Raw genomic sequence first — 18,043 nt, 5'->3', positions numbered from 1 at the left:
AGTGAGTCACTAAAGGATATGCCTTGCCTTTCCTCACTTGCATTTTTAAGAGAGTTGCTTTAGTACATCCCTGGATAACTTCTACATTACTGCACTTCAGAAATGAAATCCTCCAGCCTATAAATAATAAACCCACAAATATTAAAAATTTAAATACCTAGCACTTTAAGCAAAATAATAACCTGTAAAATCACTGGAATTATTAGGATGTTTCCAATTAGGCATATCGTTTTTCAGGATTAAGAGTCGTGGAACCTCTTTGTAACTCATAAACTCTCTCAGAATATCCCAAGGCTGTCAAAAAAATTTCAATTTCTTAAAATGAACATATGTCTACTGGCTGTTCATAGTAATAGGACTTCGTGGTTAATGCTAGGACTTATCTTCCAAAAGGAACTGAGAAGAAAACTAGGTAGTATTTGTAGAAAATGCAATCATAAGACATGATGGGAAATGTCAGCCATATAGCAGAATGACTTAGAAGAACTGGGGTTATTTCTCCTCTTTTAATTACAAAGGAGGGGTCTGTTGGTGAGATGATACAAGAGCCAAATATTTGTTACACAAAAAGCATACCAGAACTGACTGCCCACGATTCTTCAAAACATTCTGCTTTCTGTTTCAGCAGCAACACTTTTCAGTTTCCACTTTGCATTACCAGACCTCCTAGAGCTTTAAGTGCTTCATTATTTTCATTATTATTATAGTAGCGACCTTTTTTTATTCCCTAGTGATCTATTTTCCTTTATGCTCAGAGAGTTATTAGAATTTATTAGGCTAGATAGACACCTTCCAAATATGAAAGAATATCACTAAACTCAGAGCAGGGCTAACTTCCAATTGCATCACTGCTCTTAAAAATAAATTACTGAAATATGCTTCTGCACTAGTGATTAAAGCAGTTAGTCTATTTGCCCTCCTGGCCATATTAACAATGTTCAGTGACTGCAGCAGTTAAAAATAAATGCAGAAAAGGGCATTTCTGAATAATCAGGAACTAGTATTGCAAAGTCAAGGGCTTAAATTCAGCAAATTGGATCTTAAACTTGGCTGATGTCATCAAGTAGAAAATTAAAAGGGTCAAAACACTGAGCCTATATATAACTAAATCTATAGAACTCTCTGTTAGGGAAAAAGCCCTTTTCAACTGAAATATACTTTCGTACAGAGCAGAATAATACACATGAAAGTGTTTGCTTAGGTGGTGTGGGTTTTTTTACGTTTTTCTTTGCCATTAACAGAGGTATCTATTAATTTATCAGTCTGATACTTCCTCCTGATAGATCTCTGTTTCCAGTTAATTCTACTGGGAAACCTTTCATTTCAGCCTATCCCAAGCCTGGGGCTTGCAAAGGGATCTTCAAGTATTCTGACTCTTGGTTCTCTTGCTGGATTAAGGCGCTGGTTGTTTTTCTAAGTATTGGTTATGATAACATTTATTATTCATGCTTTCTGGAGAAGACATCCACAGGAGAACAAGCACAAAATACAGATGGGCAATTAGAAAAACAAGTACTGTGTATGACTGATGGGGAAGATCTTGAATTAGATTAAGCCATGGATCCTGGAAAGCTTTCCCACACACAAAATCAATTTTTTAGCAAAGACCCCTACTGAACAACAGTAGATATATTTGCATCAGAAGTAATTTGGCATGGTGGAAATGTAATAGTAAAGCAAAACCATCAGTACTAACAGCCCTTATACATCCACAAAAAGCACAGCATGAACTGCGCCTGTACGCAGTTCATAGAGGGAGATAATAAACCTTTTGTTTCCAAGCCATCCTGTTTATTCACTACTTTACCTTAAGGGGTGGAACTCGGGGTTCCTCTCTGGGTGGCTGTTCCTTATCAGATGGACTCGTTGATGAAACATTACGGTTAGGCTGATCATCATCTATTCTAGCTCTCTTCTCTTTACAGATTCCAAAACCATGCTGTTCTGCTGTTTTCCTCTTTGAGATCTCTGGGTCTCTACTTTCATTTCTTGCTTCTGGTGATTTTGTGGGTTCTAAAGACTTGGAAGAATGTGAACTCTCTAGACGACTTTGGGTGCTGCCTGTTAGCTTGTGAGATTTACTTCTGCACACTTCAGAGAACGTAGCTTTCTCTAGAGATGAGGTATATAGTTTATCATGTGCCTTTGATGGAAGCAACTCGATATTTTTGCCAAGTGATCCTTCTGATAAGACAGATACCTCTGAGGGCAAGAGCGCACCTTTCTTGTCACCTCTTTGCTGAACACTGTGATTTTTATTTTTGATCACCTCTGGAGGAGTGTGTTCTGGGATGGATGCAATGTAGGACTTCTCAATTTCAGAATGTGACTTACATGGCTGATGACTGAGGTTTTTGCTTTGGGACTCTTCCAATACTGAAGTATCAGGTATAATTGTTAATGGACCAACTTTCATATTTTCAGGGGCACTCTGAAGTTGTTTTGGCTGAATAAGATTCTCTTCTTGAACCACCTTAGGAATGACAGGGCTTTCTTCTTTCAGAGCAGGAAGGGAGTCTTCCAACAAACATGGTGATTTCCTTTGTTGCAGAGTAAGTCTTTCACTGCTTGGGGAATTAGAAACTGGAGATATCTCTGATGGAAGAGGCAAACTACTTGTCACAAATGTTTCAGAAGTTAGAAGAACAGAAGATACTGAAGATGTTTCTGATGCTAAAGGCAAATCAGACATTGGAGATGTTTCTGATGTTAAAGGTAAATTAGAAGCTGGTGATGCCTCTGATGTTAAAGGTAAATTTGACAACAGAGATGCTTCTGAGGTTACAGGTGAGGTGGACATCGGAGAAATTTCCGACATTAAGGGTGTGTGCAAGTTTTCATCATTGGCCTTTTGCTGAATATCACCTTCAATGTTTTCAGAACTGGACACTTCAGATGAGCAAGCTGTTTCAAGAGATGCTGGAGTACAGGGTTCCTCTGAAGTCGACTGAGTGTCTCCTCCAGGAGAGGCAATACAAACTTCTGGGCTTCCAGAAGAAAAGGAAGTTTCAGAAATACAAGCATTCTCAGACAACTGTTCCTCAGGGTCACTATGAAGCTCCATATCCACTGCAATGCCTCCACCAGTGAACAAGGAGCCTTCCAGAGCAGCACTTTGCATTTCTGGCACAATTAGCTCTTTTGCAGACTCAGAATCCTTCTCAACTGTACTGCTGACAGAGTTTGTGGATGAAGCTGATCTTGCTGGTGATATGCAATCCTCCAGCTGATCTATCACAACTGACATCTCCTCCTGAGGGCACTCTGACTTCAACTCCACTTTAATTTCAATGTGAGATACAGTATCGGTTACATCATTCATCATGACACAGGACTCAGTGCTGTCTGCAAGCTGTACTGCCTCTGTTTCCTCACTTGTGCCAGCTGAACTTACAGACTCCTCAGAAAACTCACGTTCTGGCTTATGGTTCTCCTCTTGGCATTCACAAATACTTGTCTCGACCTCTTCAGCAATTTCCTCCTGAATGACTGATTCCTCAGGTATCAGTATATCCTCAGAATCTGCCGTTAGATCCTTGACAGGAACCTGTTCCATACTACAATGAGATGGACTATAATCCCTCTCTGCTACAGGCGGAACTTTAGCACCTTTCTCCTCTTGATCCTTAAAAGTTGCTTGCTTAGAAGGACCAGGTGTGCCAGAAGATCTGCACAAAGAATTGCTTTCATCTTCATCATTGTTCTGCACTGCAGTGAGCTTCATTGATTCTGCTCTTGACATTCCCAACCTAAAGAAAAATAGAAATTAAAATAGGCATTTCCATAACATTAAGGATAAGGGAATAGGTTAGCTTTTCTCACCCACATTTTTTATTTACAAAAAAATACATATTTTCTAGTTTAAAATAGTGGCTTGCTTAAGTGATGGTTAACTAATTTATTTACAGTTTTATGTATTTTGGAAACCTAACTACTGAGATTTTCTTACAAGTGTTAAAAACCACAAATATTTTTTAAATAAGTAATCTATTATTCATTATTTAATTATTTGGCACCTGAATGAAACAAAAAAGCAAGCTACACAGATTCACCACTATTCATGCTCAGTTTACATTCCTGTTGGGGTTTTGTTTTGTTTTGGTTTTTTACCTTTTTTTTTTCTTAAAATACCAGCACAAAACTGCAACACTAGAACAGCATCCACTGCAGAAGAAATGAGCACCTGTATATTCTTCTAGCAGTAACAGTTGAAAAGGAAATCCCTTTTTCCCTCCTTCACCTGCTTTTAGGGGCAACAGCCAGCCATATGACAGAAGTTTAGCATTCTTAAGGAGGTAAAAGACACATATTTACAATCTATGCCTTCATTCTCAGGCATGAAGTGCAAAGGAACCATATGTACTATGTATTCTTCTGAAAATTTTCTTACCTTTGATTCTGGAAATACTAGTTTAAATAAAGTTTTATTACTTCAGCAGAATTAAAAAATCCACAAAAAACCCCAAAACAAAACCAAAGCCAGGAGGTGATTAAAAAAAAAAAAGGTTATTTTAAAAAATGTATGTGCTCTGACATCCTCATTTCCTCCTAAGGCCAGTGGGAGTACAGGCGTTCAGCATGTTTAGTAAGATTTTCCAAGCAGACTTTATGCCTCAGCAATTCCATAACAGTAGAAAATACACAAAAGCTTGGTGGGAGGCCTTAAAAGAAATTTCATGGTCTTAAGGATCTTCTAATCGACAAAACAGATCTCTGTTATCATTTTAATCAGAAAATAAAGAATAAAATGGAAACAAGCAAGCATAAAAGACACTCAGAAGCTATGGAAGCAAAATTGCTTGTCAGTGCATAGCCAAAGGATACAGAAATCACAAAGGCCTGTTCATATGAAAGTACAGAACACATAAAAAACCAAAATCTGTGGTCATGCATTTTAAAAATACTGAACAGATGTATTGCAATGAGAGCTGTAAACACAACCCCCCCCCCCAAACCAACCCAGTGTGGAATTGGCATCCCAAAAAATACACTTAATTATTATTATTGCCTACTACTAGACACTTAACATGAACAAAATCTCCCTATGTCACCAATACACTGAGGAAGGATCCTCTAGAGAGCAATTCAGAGCAGCAAATTCACATTTCCTACATTGAATGCATTTCAGAAGATGTGTCTTTCTTCTGTATAGACTATAAGTTCCCCATACAGTCTAAGTGTAGGTTGTAAGTTTAGGTGTGTAAAGTTTAGTTTACCTAGGTTTAGATGAGTAACTTCCTCTAAAATTCCTTGTGTTAAGGAGCCAAAGTTATGTCAAGAAAACGAGAAGGGAAAACAAATCCACTCCGTTACTGAAAACTGAATCAATGGTCTATTTTCTCTAGCTGGCTTACATCATGAAAAGATATTGCCTGATGGTTATCTTTATGGATTGAAAATCAGCAAAGGAATGAAGGACAGGATAAAGGTGAATGAAACTGTCACACAGACGTTACACAAATACACACATTCTAGTAACAAACTGAAGATAAAGAACTGTAAGGAAAATAAGATAAAGTGGATTAGGGCCAGCAGAACATGTACTGAATATTAACCGTTTTTTTCAATATTGGAAATGCTACTCTGTTGAAGAAGGGACTGCAGTAAAGAAAAAGGCTTTCTAAAGAAGAAGGCTCAAGATCAGCATATTTAAGGCAATCTCAGATTGCAAAATAAACAGCTGATCTGTCTTCTCCCTTAGAGAAAAAGATACCCAAAGTTTGCAAAACAGCACAAAATTATGAGCACAGCAGCAAGCAGATTTCAATGAAAGTGCTAAGGACATGACTTAACTGGTAAAGAAAGGGCACTCAGTCATCCAGTAAAAAAACCCAAACAGCTACTCAGGGATATATGAATGCTGATATTCTAGTGCTGTGATAGGTAGTACTGGGGGGAAAAAAAAACAAAGTAAGAAAAGGATTAAATGAGCAATAGAATTTGGAGGAGGTCTACCTCTCCATAAAAGCTTCGATCTAGCTGGTAGTACTACTCTGACATGTAACTCTCAAAAGTGGGAAAAGAAATAATATATTGACATAATAGAGTATAACCCTGGCAATCTTGGGGCAACAAGCCAGAAGAATGTGGATTTCTAGCAACATGAATCAGCTGATCCTAGATAAATGACTGCAGAGTAAGTTTCTGTATTTTGAAGAAAGTCAGAGGAAAAATGAACAAATATGAGGAAGTGGAAAAAGAACAAAAATGGATGGAAGTAAACTACAGCAGACAGAGCCATGATAAACAGCCTGGGTACAGATAAGAGCAAACACAAATGCAACACTTGGAGCTAACAGGGAAAAAGCTTTGATTGCCATCAGCTGTGGAGGGTATAAAAATGTTTACAAAGATTCCATATCTATTAATGGTCTTCTCAAAGCAGAAGGCAAAACTTGAACTTACTTATAAAATATTAGAAGATCAAGTTCTCTTAAGTCAGAGCAAAAATACTACTCTGATTGTAAAGTGAGCAAGTTAGCCTGCAAGACAGATTAGTTTTGCAGACAGTGCATGTGAGAAATAGCTTGGGGAAGCTTACAAATTCTGCTAGTTCAGTCAAATCAACATAGCTGAAAAGAGACAAAGCCCAATCATACTGAATGCTAGTTTAAAAACCAAAGTGAGAAAAGGTGAGAGAATCACAGAGTCCAACTCCTGGCCCTGCACAGGATTGCCCCATGAACCAACACAAGGTGGAAGTTACAGCAAAAGCTACTATTCAGTCAGTAAACAATGAGGAAAAGGACTTAAGTCAGCAAAGTAGATCTGCCTACAGAACAGCCAAGCAGAAGAATGCAAGTGAAATAATGCAAGCAGGGGAAAGGGCAGGGAGGACCAGATTCAATACTTCAGTCAAAATGGAAATTACGTGCAATATGACATTTTGCATAACAATGTTGATGTCAGAAACCTATGAAACCAAATGACATGTATCATCACAGACTGAGCAATTATCTGCCAACCACTGTGGTATCCAGCATTCAGCCAGCACAGCAGGACAGCTGGCTCTGCAGAATTATGAGCATCATTCTCTGTACATGTGACAGTCATTTTTGACTTAGGAACTCCTGCATTGCTGCTAATATTCTACTTCTTGTGGAATGCCCTATACCATTATCTTACACAGCCCTTTCCTCTGTGAAAGGTTAGTCACCAACTCTTCTCTTGACATGCATAATGAAAAGCCATTATATTCTTTATCTGAAAACCCAACTAGTATTTTTTTTTGATACTAAAAGGATCAACACCTGGACTAAAATGAAGTCTCAAAGCTGTTTACTAAGAAATTAAGCACCTTACAGTAAGGAAGTCTGACACATTAAGAGCCTAAAATTTCCATTATATGTAAAGTGCTGTAGAAAAAATACACTGGGGCAAATCATCTAGCAAGGGTGCACAAAATAAAATATTAAAATGGATCTGTCCATTTCTTGCCTCATTTTCACTACATTTCCCAATGGTCAAAGCAGCAGATTGTGAGAAGTAGTACTGTTACTGCAGAAACATTTTTGTTAATCTTTAAGATAATCACTTATATGAAGTGCCCTGGATTTCTTAAGTGAAAAACATCTGACAGCAAAACTAAGACAACTTATGTGATGATGGTTCCCACTGCACAATTTTTCTGCTAAGTATAATGCATAAATTTGATTGAGTAGACAGTGAGGTAGATTGAGAAATGACTGAAATGGCAGATCCCACCAGGTTGTAATCTTTGTCACGGGGTGTATTTGGAGGCCTGTCACTAGTGGTGTCCCCCAAGGGTCAATACTAGGCCCAGTACTGTTTAACTTACTCATCAATGACTTGGATGAAGGGGCAGATGCCTCCCCAGCAAGTTCACTGACAACACAAAGCTGGGAGGAGTGGCCGATACCCCAGAGCCTGTGCAGCCCTTCAGAAGGATTTTGACAGATGGGAGAGGTGGGCAGAGAAGTGTCTGAGATTCAGTAAAGGCAACTGCAGGGTCCTGCACCTGGGGAGGAATAACCCCAGGCACCAGCACAGGCTGGGGGCTGACCTGCTGGGAAGCAGCTCTGCGGAGGAGGACCTGGGGGCCCTGGTGGACAATGAGCTGTCCCTGAGCCAGCAGGGTGCCCTGGTGGCCAGGAAGGCCAATGGTATCCTGGAAGCATTAGGAACAGCATTGCCAGCAGTGATCCTACTCCTCTACTCAGCCCTAGTGAGGCACACCTGGGGTGCTGTGTCCAGTTCTGTGCTGGGTCCAGTTCTCAGTACAAGAGAGGCATGGAGCTCCTGGAGATGGTCTAGTGGTGGGCAACAAAGGTGATTAAGGGACTGGAGCATCTCTGTTATGAGGACAGGCTGAGTGAGCCGGGCCTGCTCAGCCTTGACAACTGAGGGGACTTTATCAATTTTTATAAGTACCTAAAGGGAGGGTGTCAAGAGGATGGAGCCAGGCTCTTCTCAGTGATGCCAAGCAATAGGACAAGGGCAAAAGGCAGAAACTGAGGCACAGAAAATTCCATGTGAGTGTGAGGAAGACCTTTACTGTGCAGTGACCGAGCACTGGAACAGATTACCCAGAGAGGGTGTGGAGTCTTCCTCACTGGAAAACTGCCTGAAGGCAATCCTGTGCCATGTGTTCTAGGATAACCCTGTTTGAGCAGGGAGCTTGGACCAGATGAATGACTATGGTCCCTTCCAATTTTATCCATTCTGTGGTTCTGTGATATAATTAAAAAATACTTGAAAATAAAAAGAAAAAAATCAGTAACTTTTAAATAGCTAGTTTATACTTTATAATAAATTCTTAGTGTTTTTAAAAACAGCTATATAATTCTAAGTATTGATAAATTAACTTTTTAAAATAATTTCTAAAAGGAAAATTCTTGGATTTTAAGAAGACGCGAATCTCCTTAAATTTTGTTTTTTTTTTAAAAAAATGGAATTAAGAACTGAATCTTCACCTGCTAAAGAGTGCCATCTCTGTATCATCATCAATGAAATTGTGCTGACTCACCCCAGTTGTGCACCTGGAGTGGTACTATATTTAATTTTAGTCAGTTAAAGACATTTATTTATTCTTTGAGTCTCACTTCTAAAATTAGATTAGTCATTGTCACTTTTGTTTGTCTCTAGCTAGTATTTCTTCTATATCATATCTTTTTCTCAGGCCAATGGGCCATCTCAGTCAAAAAATAAAAAGATCTCTATTTGATTTTAATAACTTTGCAACTAGCTTAGAAAAAATAAAACAAATTAAAACGTATTACAGAAATATTGCTACTGGTCTTCTCATCTGTAGAAGCTGTATTTATATTTTGCAGTAGGGAGGAATTGCCCTAATGCTATCTTTTAAAAGATAATTAAAAAATATTCACTTGCTTATGTCTTAAGCTCTCTTTGGAATGAATTTTTATGGATGAGTTATGACTCTTTAAAAATGCAATTGTAATGCAAGTGCAGATACACGACTATAATTCTACCCACAACTTCTTATATTGGGGAATGACTGCTCTTGATAACTGCTTTATTAAGTTTTACAGCATATGACCGTGCTATGTGAAGCATAGAATTATATTTTCATTTCCTCCTAAAAGAAAATAGAAAAAAATCCTTTTATTTGCTTCAGTACTTACTTTTCACCATAAAACCTTTCAAAGAATTTTTCTTTCCAAGGTTCTGTTTTCTTTTCCTTTTCAATCTCTTGTCTGATGCGCAACTGCATTTCTGGTGTAAATTCTCCTAAAAAACAAATACTAACATATTGAATAAAAGCTGTCAAGGATTAGCTTAATATGGGTAATTATAAACTGCAGATACAGTGATGACATACAGTGATTTCTGACACAGTCATCCAACAATGCCAAATGAAAATAATGACAACCAAAAGGGAGAGTGACACAGAAAGATTTAATTTACTATATTACATCAGTATTTCAAAGGTATATTGGCGGGATTTAGTTGCATGCATTCATGTTTCCGAGGCTGACAGTGACAAAAATACTTGGGTTTTTTTCTTTAACTGTCAAAATAAGCTGCTACAGCAAACTGCAAAAATGTACTCTAAATTCAAAATGGAATCAGCAACTTCTCTTTTGCCGAATTACTGGTCTATTACAGTTTCTATTCAAAAAGTATTTCTCAAATGTAGAAAAAGAGGCATTCTTCATAAAAACAATTAACCTTGGGCAAACCTGAGAGCAAGCAGAGAGTTACCTTCTGCCAATCGCTGTTTCCACCCTTGTGCTGCATATGCGAAGAACTCATTATTTAGAGCAGAGCTACTGAGGCGCAAAACTCCATCGCTTCCCATCTAGAAAATAACCAGTGGTAGCAGAAGATAGTGTCAGAAACAGCATCAGCTAAGATCACATCAAAACAGTTTCAATAAGGGGAAATGGGGGAAGTGTAGGCAGTGGGAAGAACAGAAAATGACTACTACTAAAATAGCATTTTCAGGGTAGTCGTTACTGTAAGTGGAAGTGAACTAATCCAGCATCAATGTGCTCTCTTCAGTCATAAGTGTTACTGATGATAACTCAGTTTACAACTGATGGATGTGCTTTAATCACAGCCCTGTCTTGAGACTGTGTCTAGAGGCATTGTACAATCAAAAATCAAGATCGTTATTGTACTTGTGCATCTGCCTATAATATGGTACAAAACAAATTAATTAAATGCCATGAAGACAGTAACTTTGCTGCTTCTAAACAAACCTAATACTCATGTTAGCTAATAAGCTGTATTGGCCAGAGTGGATGACAGACATCCTTAACAAAAGAACTGATGTAAACTCAGCACTGAAACTGAAAACAGCTCTACTCATAATTTTATAGGCATCAAAAGTGAGAACTGTGGAAGAACATTAGAATTATCTTTATTTTCTACATCTGTCAAATATTCAGTGATAAGATGACATTAAAAGTCTTAATCACAGCATTTTCTACAATCATTTTTAAAAGCAATCCAACTATTGAGCTGTCTTTTACCATAAAACTTAAAGTATATTTTCAGGATTGTGAGGATATGTCTGTTTCCAAAGGAATTCTAATAATTGAAAAAAGTAACTATATGAAACAAATTAGCAGTGGGTATCACCTCCAGCATAATAAATAGACAATAAAAACAAATTAGCAAGTTAAAAAGAGAGGAAGCAGCAGAAGAGGTAATGTTGCTAGAAAAACCACTCCCACTATTTTACAGCCTTCAAGGTAAGTAAGAGATAAATGTTTGAGAACACTGTTTGTAATCTAGCAGTAAAATCCAGCACGTTTTCCAGCATATTAACAGATGTTTTAGCTAAGTAATATCCTCTAGTTCTCAGTGCCTGTTTCAAATAGGAGCCACAAAGACACAGGCAAGCCAGAAACATTGAATGATATTTCGATGTAGTTCCCTTGCAGAGCTCTATATTTCACTAATAACACAGGCCCTGTTTTGAGAAATCTTTGCTAATTTACTCATTGCCTAGTTGACATCCCATCCCACAATTATCTCAGAGGAATAAACCGGAAAGATGGGAAGTAGTAAACAGAGAAATAGTAATAAGCAAGGACTCTGAAAAGTAGGTAATGCTAAAGGCATTTGATTCCAGCAAGAAAATAATATGTGTGTGGTACAGAGTTCCTCAGCAGGATATGAACCGACAGTACTGCCGCCTGTGCTTTCCTGCTACATTATGGCATTGTTTTGCCAACATGTCACAGAATTTGGATTTAAGTGGGCTGGATATGTAACGTTTCTATACATCTCATGATGTGGGTTATGGAACACATGCATATTAATTACAGGTAGGCTATGACTAATGCTGAAACTAAAGAAAAACTGGAAAGAAACAGTGAAACATGCAGCAGAAGCAGCAAGAAAATAAAACCATTGAGGTGAGGAAGGCCATAAAGAACATGTACTTATTGTATAAATCAAAGTACTATGACATATCATGTTCTTCCCGCACAAATAACCTTTACCAGAAATACTTAAATTCCACAATTAATATATTAAAGTGGGATTTTTAAATACCAGTCCCTCTTGTACCTGAACAAACAAACCAGTATATGGTCAAAACCAGCACTTACACAATTTTCTAGAAAGGTCAGATGCAAAGTCACAAAGAAAAGAATCACAAATTACTAAATAAACAACTCTGTTCCTCTAAGAAAGGTGCTGAAGCTACCTTAAGTTTCAATATAAAAGGAGATGAAATGGAAACACCCAAATGTCAACGTAGGTTCTACTCCAATCTTCATTAAATTCAAGATTTTGTCTCTAAGCCTGTCAGTATTTTGCAGAAAAGAGTCATACAGACATGAAATTCTTATATTACAGTATTTAGCCACATTTAACTGCAGGCTGTATCTGAAAGGTATGGACCTCCTGAAACTCCATGGCTCAGCAAACAGTGTAGCTGTATCACCAACCAGATCAAAAGATCTCATAGGAAAGTAATGATTTGTGGACAGTAATTTTTGTTAAATGAGAAAATATCCAACTTATTCTAAGGTCACACGACTATTAGATTTCATGCAAAGCTGGAATGTACCACAATAGGTGGGAAGAGGTTTCCAGTTGTCAGCAGCAACCCACTATCAGATTGCATTAAACATAATATGAACTGGCAGCCAAGTATGATCGAGCTATTTCACCAGACTGCATAAATGAAGAGCATTATAAAGACTGCCAAGTTATATTGCCATGTGAATACAAGAAGAACAGTGTTAGCTCCATTGTAACCCTGTTGTTGTAAGGACAGGAGAAAAGCAAGCTTTGCAGGAAGAGTTACCCCACCTTTTATTTTTGTTGGCTAACATACTTTGGAAAGAAGTGCCAAGTTTCTGGGCCCAAATTTCTTACAAAGTTTCAAAAAGAAACTGTGAGCCCAGAGCTAAATGCTAGAAAAAGGTCCAAACAAATTTAAATGTGAGCTAGTTCACCTGAGAAAAAAGCACAGGCTGGAACTTCAGAATAGAAAGCAAATGTTAGCAAGGTCATGGGTAAAGATCATTAGCTCTTGTGGACCATAAAAAAATGCCAAGTAGTAAGTATCAGTAAAAGAAAAAAAGGAAAGGGAAACAAACTCCCGAAAGAATAGCAAAAAGGGAGAATTATATTTGTTACCTAAGAGGAAAAAAAATTATAGGTCAACTAACAATGGAATAACAGTCCATTTGTGAACTGTATCAAAAACCAGATACACATGGCAGCTCACAAATACTGGGGAACTGTGTCCAAAAGACTGAAAAGGTGATGTTAAAGATGCTTACGTTAAGAAATGTAAGAACAACAAACTAAACATGAAGTCACTGACTTCATGATAGTCATTGCCTCTGATGAACTGGCAGAGGAGGGCCTTTCCAGAGACCTGTGTTCATGGGACCACATAACTCCTGGAAGATTTATGTAGCTGGAACAACCAAAATCTAAATACAAGAGCACCTAATGATACAGAAGGTGGAAAAACACTAATTAATTAGAGGAGAAGTTCACAATGATCTATTTTAACACATGAAAGAAACATTTCATGCTTAAACATTATAGAGGAATATATGAAAGCAGACATCATTATCTAGACTTGGTACATATATGGATACCAATATTCAAAATGGAAGAAATAAAAAATTGTGCAGCCCCAAACTTGCTTAGCAATTTGAGATCAAAGAAAACATTTGCTGGGAATGGAACAGGAAGAACTTACTCAACCAGAAAAAGCTCAAAGAGAAAAAGATGATCACAAAAATGCTAAAGAAACTCAAAATGGCCAAAGAGATAAAGTGAATGAAACAGAAATTTTGATGATGTTATAGAAAGAATAAAGCACTAAGCAGAAAGTGGGTACCACTATCCAAACTAAACTAACAAAAAGTTCAATTCTTTAGCCATTTTCAGTTCATTTAAAGATTTTTACACAGTGAAAAAGAGTTTGAACAAGTTGGAACAGACAAAACCCAAGTAATTTTACATCTAGTATTTTTGAAAGAGTCCATCAGAAAAAACAAAACTAACAAAGATGTTTTATGCTTTTTCTCAATACCCTATCATGCAAAATCAAGCTGACATATTTTATGCTCTGTTAAACTTTGAAGGACTAAGAGGTCATCCTTCTATAATGTTAGCTAACAGCCTCTACTGAAATCTTTTCTTTCTTCACTTGGAGAATGCATTTTCACCTGAGCCAACAAGTTAAAGGGGAAATTTTGAAGCCACAGAGTGTCTTCACTTCTCTAAGCTGTGATGGTAGAGACAGCACAATTAACCACTAGCTCTAAATTAGAATTTGGAGAAACATGCCAATAAAGCAGTTCTTAAATACACTGTTAATTTTTATGGTATTTAAAAAATGCTGTCCAACAGAGACAGTGTGTTAATGAGCTGGAACAACAAACATTTCTTGGAAAGTTTATGTTTTATTCTGTTGGGCTTTAAATTTCTGTTTTTTTCTGATTAAGCACAATGCTAGAATTATGTTTTCTAATTAATACTTTCATGCAGAATTCACAATGGCTTTTGAAAGTTTCTCTTTTTATTGAAAGCAAACAAAAAACCACCCAACCCCAAAACGTATCTGCTAAAACCCAGCATCTATTTGCATTACAAAGCAAATGTCAAACACTCTTATCAAAATGAACTGAGTAACCTTTCTAGAACAACTACTTCAATTATTTTCCTCCAAGTTTCACTGAAAATTCTCTTCTGAAAATAAGGCAGGGATTATTTTTTTAGCTCAACCTGAAGATGCACACTGGTGGTTTAGTAAGTAGACAGCAACTACTGCAACCATTACCCCTCAGTCCCATAGCATAGGTCTATACTGGTAGGTTATCTGATTTTGGCTAGAGTCTTGAAAGACAAGGAATTAGTCAATCTATTATTTCTATATCTCTTTCAAATGATTCAAAATTCTCCTAATGTATTTATAAAATGTCTAATGATCCACTGTACCCAGTTCTCGTGTAGTATAATGTATTTCTTACATGAAAGCTTATGTGTGAATACCATGCCATTCGACAAGAATCATAGATGAGTTTGAGTTGGAAGGGATCTTTTAAAGGTCATCTGGTCCAACCCCTCTGCAATGAGGAACACACTGAACTATCAGTGGGACACATTCATCATCAGGTATCTTAGAGCCTCACCCAAACTGACCTTGAAAGTTTCTAGGATGAGGCACCTACCACCTCCATGGGCAACCTGTTCCAGGAGGTTTTACCACCCTCTTCATAGAAAACATTCTTTGTTATATCCAATCTAAATCGACCCTCCTTCAGTTTAAAACCACTACCCCCTCAGTACTACCATAGCAACAGGCCCTGCAAAGAAGTTTTTCCCCATCTTTTTTACAGGCGCAACCATCCCAATTCTCTCAGCCTTACAATAAAAATACCAAACAAAACCAAACCCAAACAAACAAAAATACAAATATAAAACCAATCAAAAAATCAGCAAGAGAAGTGAAGATTCATCCATATGAAGAGTCCAGTACCACTCATTTTTTATACCCTTCCTAAAAATTGCTACTAATTCTTTATTTTATCCTGGGGGAAGAAAAATCCTGTAATTCACATACTTTCCCAAAGGTATGTAAAAGAAATTATCTACAAAAGATGGAAGATATGAGAAGATACATTTTGATGCTTTTGCATTAAAGCTTCCAAAATATTACAAATGAAAAATTTAGCAGCATTTATAACACACAGAGGAAACATTATGCTGTATTTATGTGTGTGGAGAGACACCACTGTTTTGTAACACGAATTTGTAAAAAATGCAGTTCTCTGGTGCTGGGCACCAGCATCCCACTGACCTGTGATGCTTGTACAGTGCCAGTGGAGCATCTGACGATGCAGCAACTTTAGTGACTGACATTCTGAAGGCAAACACTTCAGAGAGCTTTATGCTCAAGTATTGACTTGTTCTACATCATCTGAAATGAGGGAATGAGGACAACAGAAACCACGTGAAGAACCTCAGGAAGGTGTTGGTAGGTATGATACCTGCAAAACCTACCATTTTCACTGTTCATGATCTCCCTCCACCTTCACTCTAAGAATATTGCCAGACATGAGACTGAGTGGATCAGAAGCAACAAGGAAGCTGTAGGAATCATCATGGAACCTAGGGATCGGTTGATATTTTTATCAGCAGTGACAGACATATACTGGTAATGAACTTGTGGTTTAACAGGTGCTATGGGCAGAACGGCTTTGTCATCTTCACCATGTGGTGATGCCCCAAGAAGGTTTAGAGATATGGCAATAGGTAAGCAGTGATTGAAAGCAGCCCTTGTGGAGGAAAGGAACGTGCTCTATAGACAGACTTGCTGATCTCTCCAAAATTTGAATGCTGCACTTATACGCATGGCCCAATAGTATGGGCAAATCAAATTCAAATAAGTCCTGTTCTGTGATCCACTGCCAAAATAAGTTTATTTATAAAAGGAGGGGTTAAAGAAGAGGATAATGTGATGGAAGTGGTACATTTATTTCAGTCTTTGATGGCTGAACACTAATGCAAGAACTGCAAACGGTACGTAGGAGGACTTGGAAGATTTAGCTGACAATTGACATTTTTGACTTAACTGGCAAAATGATGATCTGATAATTCATGACTGATAGTAATATAAAAGATTAAGGTTGTTTGTGAAAAAAGAAGAAAAGAAAGAAATGACAACAGAATTTTAAAAATGTGTTTTAAGTAGGCATACTTTCATAAATGCAGAATTAGTTGGAAGAATCCCGAAGAACATGGTGCTAGTGAAAAAGGAGTTAAAAAAACTGTCACAGTTCTTTAAATAAACAATGCTGACCACATGGCATGCAAAGCCTCCTGCAAAGGAGTAATGGGGGTTGTACAATAAGACCACATTGTCTTAGTTAGGATCTCACTGTTGATCTCACAGCATGTAGGGAATGGAAAAGAGGTCAACTTACTAAGCAGGAATACCACAGCAGAACATGGTATAATGGGCCAAAATTAGACACAGTTGGAAAGGGACACATCAAACTCCAGAAGAAATAATTCTGTAAGTACATTAAAGCAAGAAGATGATGAAAGAAAAAGCCCACTGTACAACACTGGCAGAAAACTAGAGGAATACAGAGACAAAGCTAATGCTCATACTTCCTCTCTTTTCCATGAATCTTCACCACAAATCTACTGGGTTGAGGTACTTAATACAATTAATACCTGTAACAAAAGGCAAAAGGGTAAGAACTGACCTTGTACAAGCAAGGAGCGCAACAAATATTATTTAAATGCATTAAAATCATCTAAGCTTGACAGTCTAGCCTGTTAAATGCCCAGATATGAATCTGTTTCAGACTTGTTAAAAGATGGATTTTGAAGAAATGAAGAGTACAAATGCAAAATCATACATGCTAGTTATACATATATAGCACACAAGTGTCACCTGTGTCTAAAGAAGGGTGTAAGAACAGCTAAGGACTTACAGACTTAGCCAGCTTCAGAACTCTATGGCCTATACACAGCCCATTCTTTTTTGTGATAACCTAAGGTGTCCTAAGATACTGATATGGACATATTCTGGCCAGACACAACCCAGAATCTACATGACCTTTAACATTTTGAAGAAGTTAAGTCCTAGCCTCTCAGCTGACCCAAGAAACCTGTGTTTAAATACCTTGCTTCTTCCACCTGTCTTCATGCTCTGGAAAATATGTGCAATGGTTAAAGCACAAGATAGAATCATAGGATCATCTAGGGTGGAAAAATCATAGGATCATTGAGTCCAACCATTAACCCAGCAGTGCCAAGCCCACCACTAACCCATGTAAGGTATCACACTACACACAACTGCCTGGAAATTAACCAGGAGCTGAGCAACAGCCAACACAGATTTGTCAAGAATAGGTCACATCAGATTAGTCTATTTTCCCTCTGACAGCATAAAAGAGATAGAAGTGAAGCAGCACAAGTGGTGTACCTTGATCGTAACAATGCAGTGTTGTTCAACATTTTCTTAAGCAAAGCCAGGATATTTAAATTCTAATTAGGTTGCCAAAGAACTACTCAGGGAAAAAATGTTTATTTATTATCAACTGGGAGTCTGTCTATTCAGAGG

General features: G+C 37.6%; 1 protein-coding gene across 2 annotated transcripts in view; it reads right to left on the bottom strand.

The window, feature by feature from the left end:
* The window catches only part of ASXL3 (ASXL transcriptional regulator 3), a 120,760-nt gene that overhangs the window by 9,200 nt on the left and 93,517 nt on the right, over positions 1-18,043 (bottom strand). For both annotated transcript variants that reach the window (XM_069004681.1, XM_069004680.1), the window contains 3 exons: positions 10,186-10,282; positions 9,606-9,711; positions 1,808-3,749 (listed from right to left, as the gene is read on the bottom strand). In XM_069004681.1, the coding sequence (XP_068860782.1) occupies positions 1,808-3,749; positions 9,606-9,711; positions 10,186-10,282 (2,145 nt within the window). The remainder of the gene's footprint in view (positions 1-1,807; positions 3,750-9,605; positions 9,712-10,185; positions 10,283-18,043) is intronic.

The sequence above is a fragment of the Aphelocoma coerulescens genome, chromosome 2 (assembly GCF_041296385.1).
Source record: "Aphelocoma coerulescens isolate FSJ_1873_10779 chromosome 2, UR_Acoe_1.0, whole genome shotgun sequence".
NCBI lineage: Eukaryota > Metazoa > Chordata > Aves > Passeriformes > Corvidae > Aphelocoma > Aphelocoma coerulescens.
This window is presented reverse-complemented; position numbering and strand designations above follow the sequence as displayed.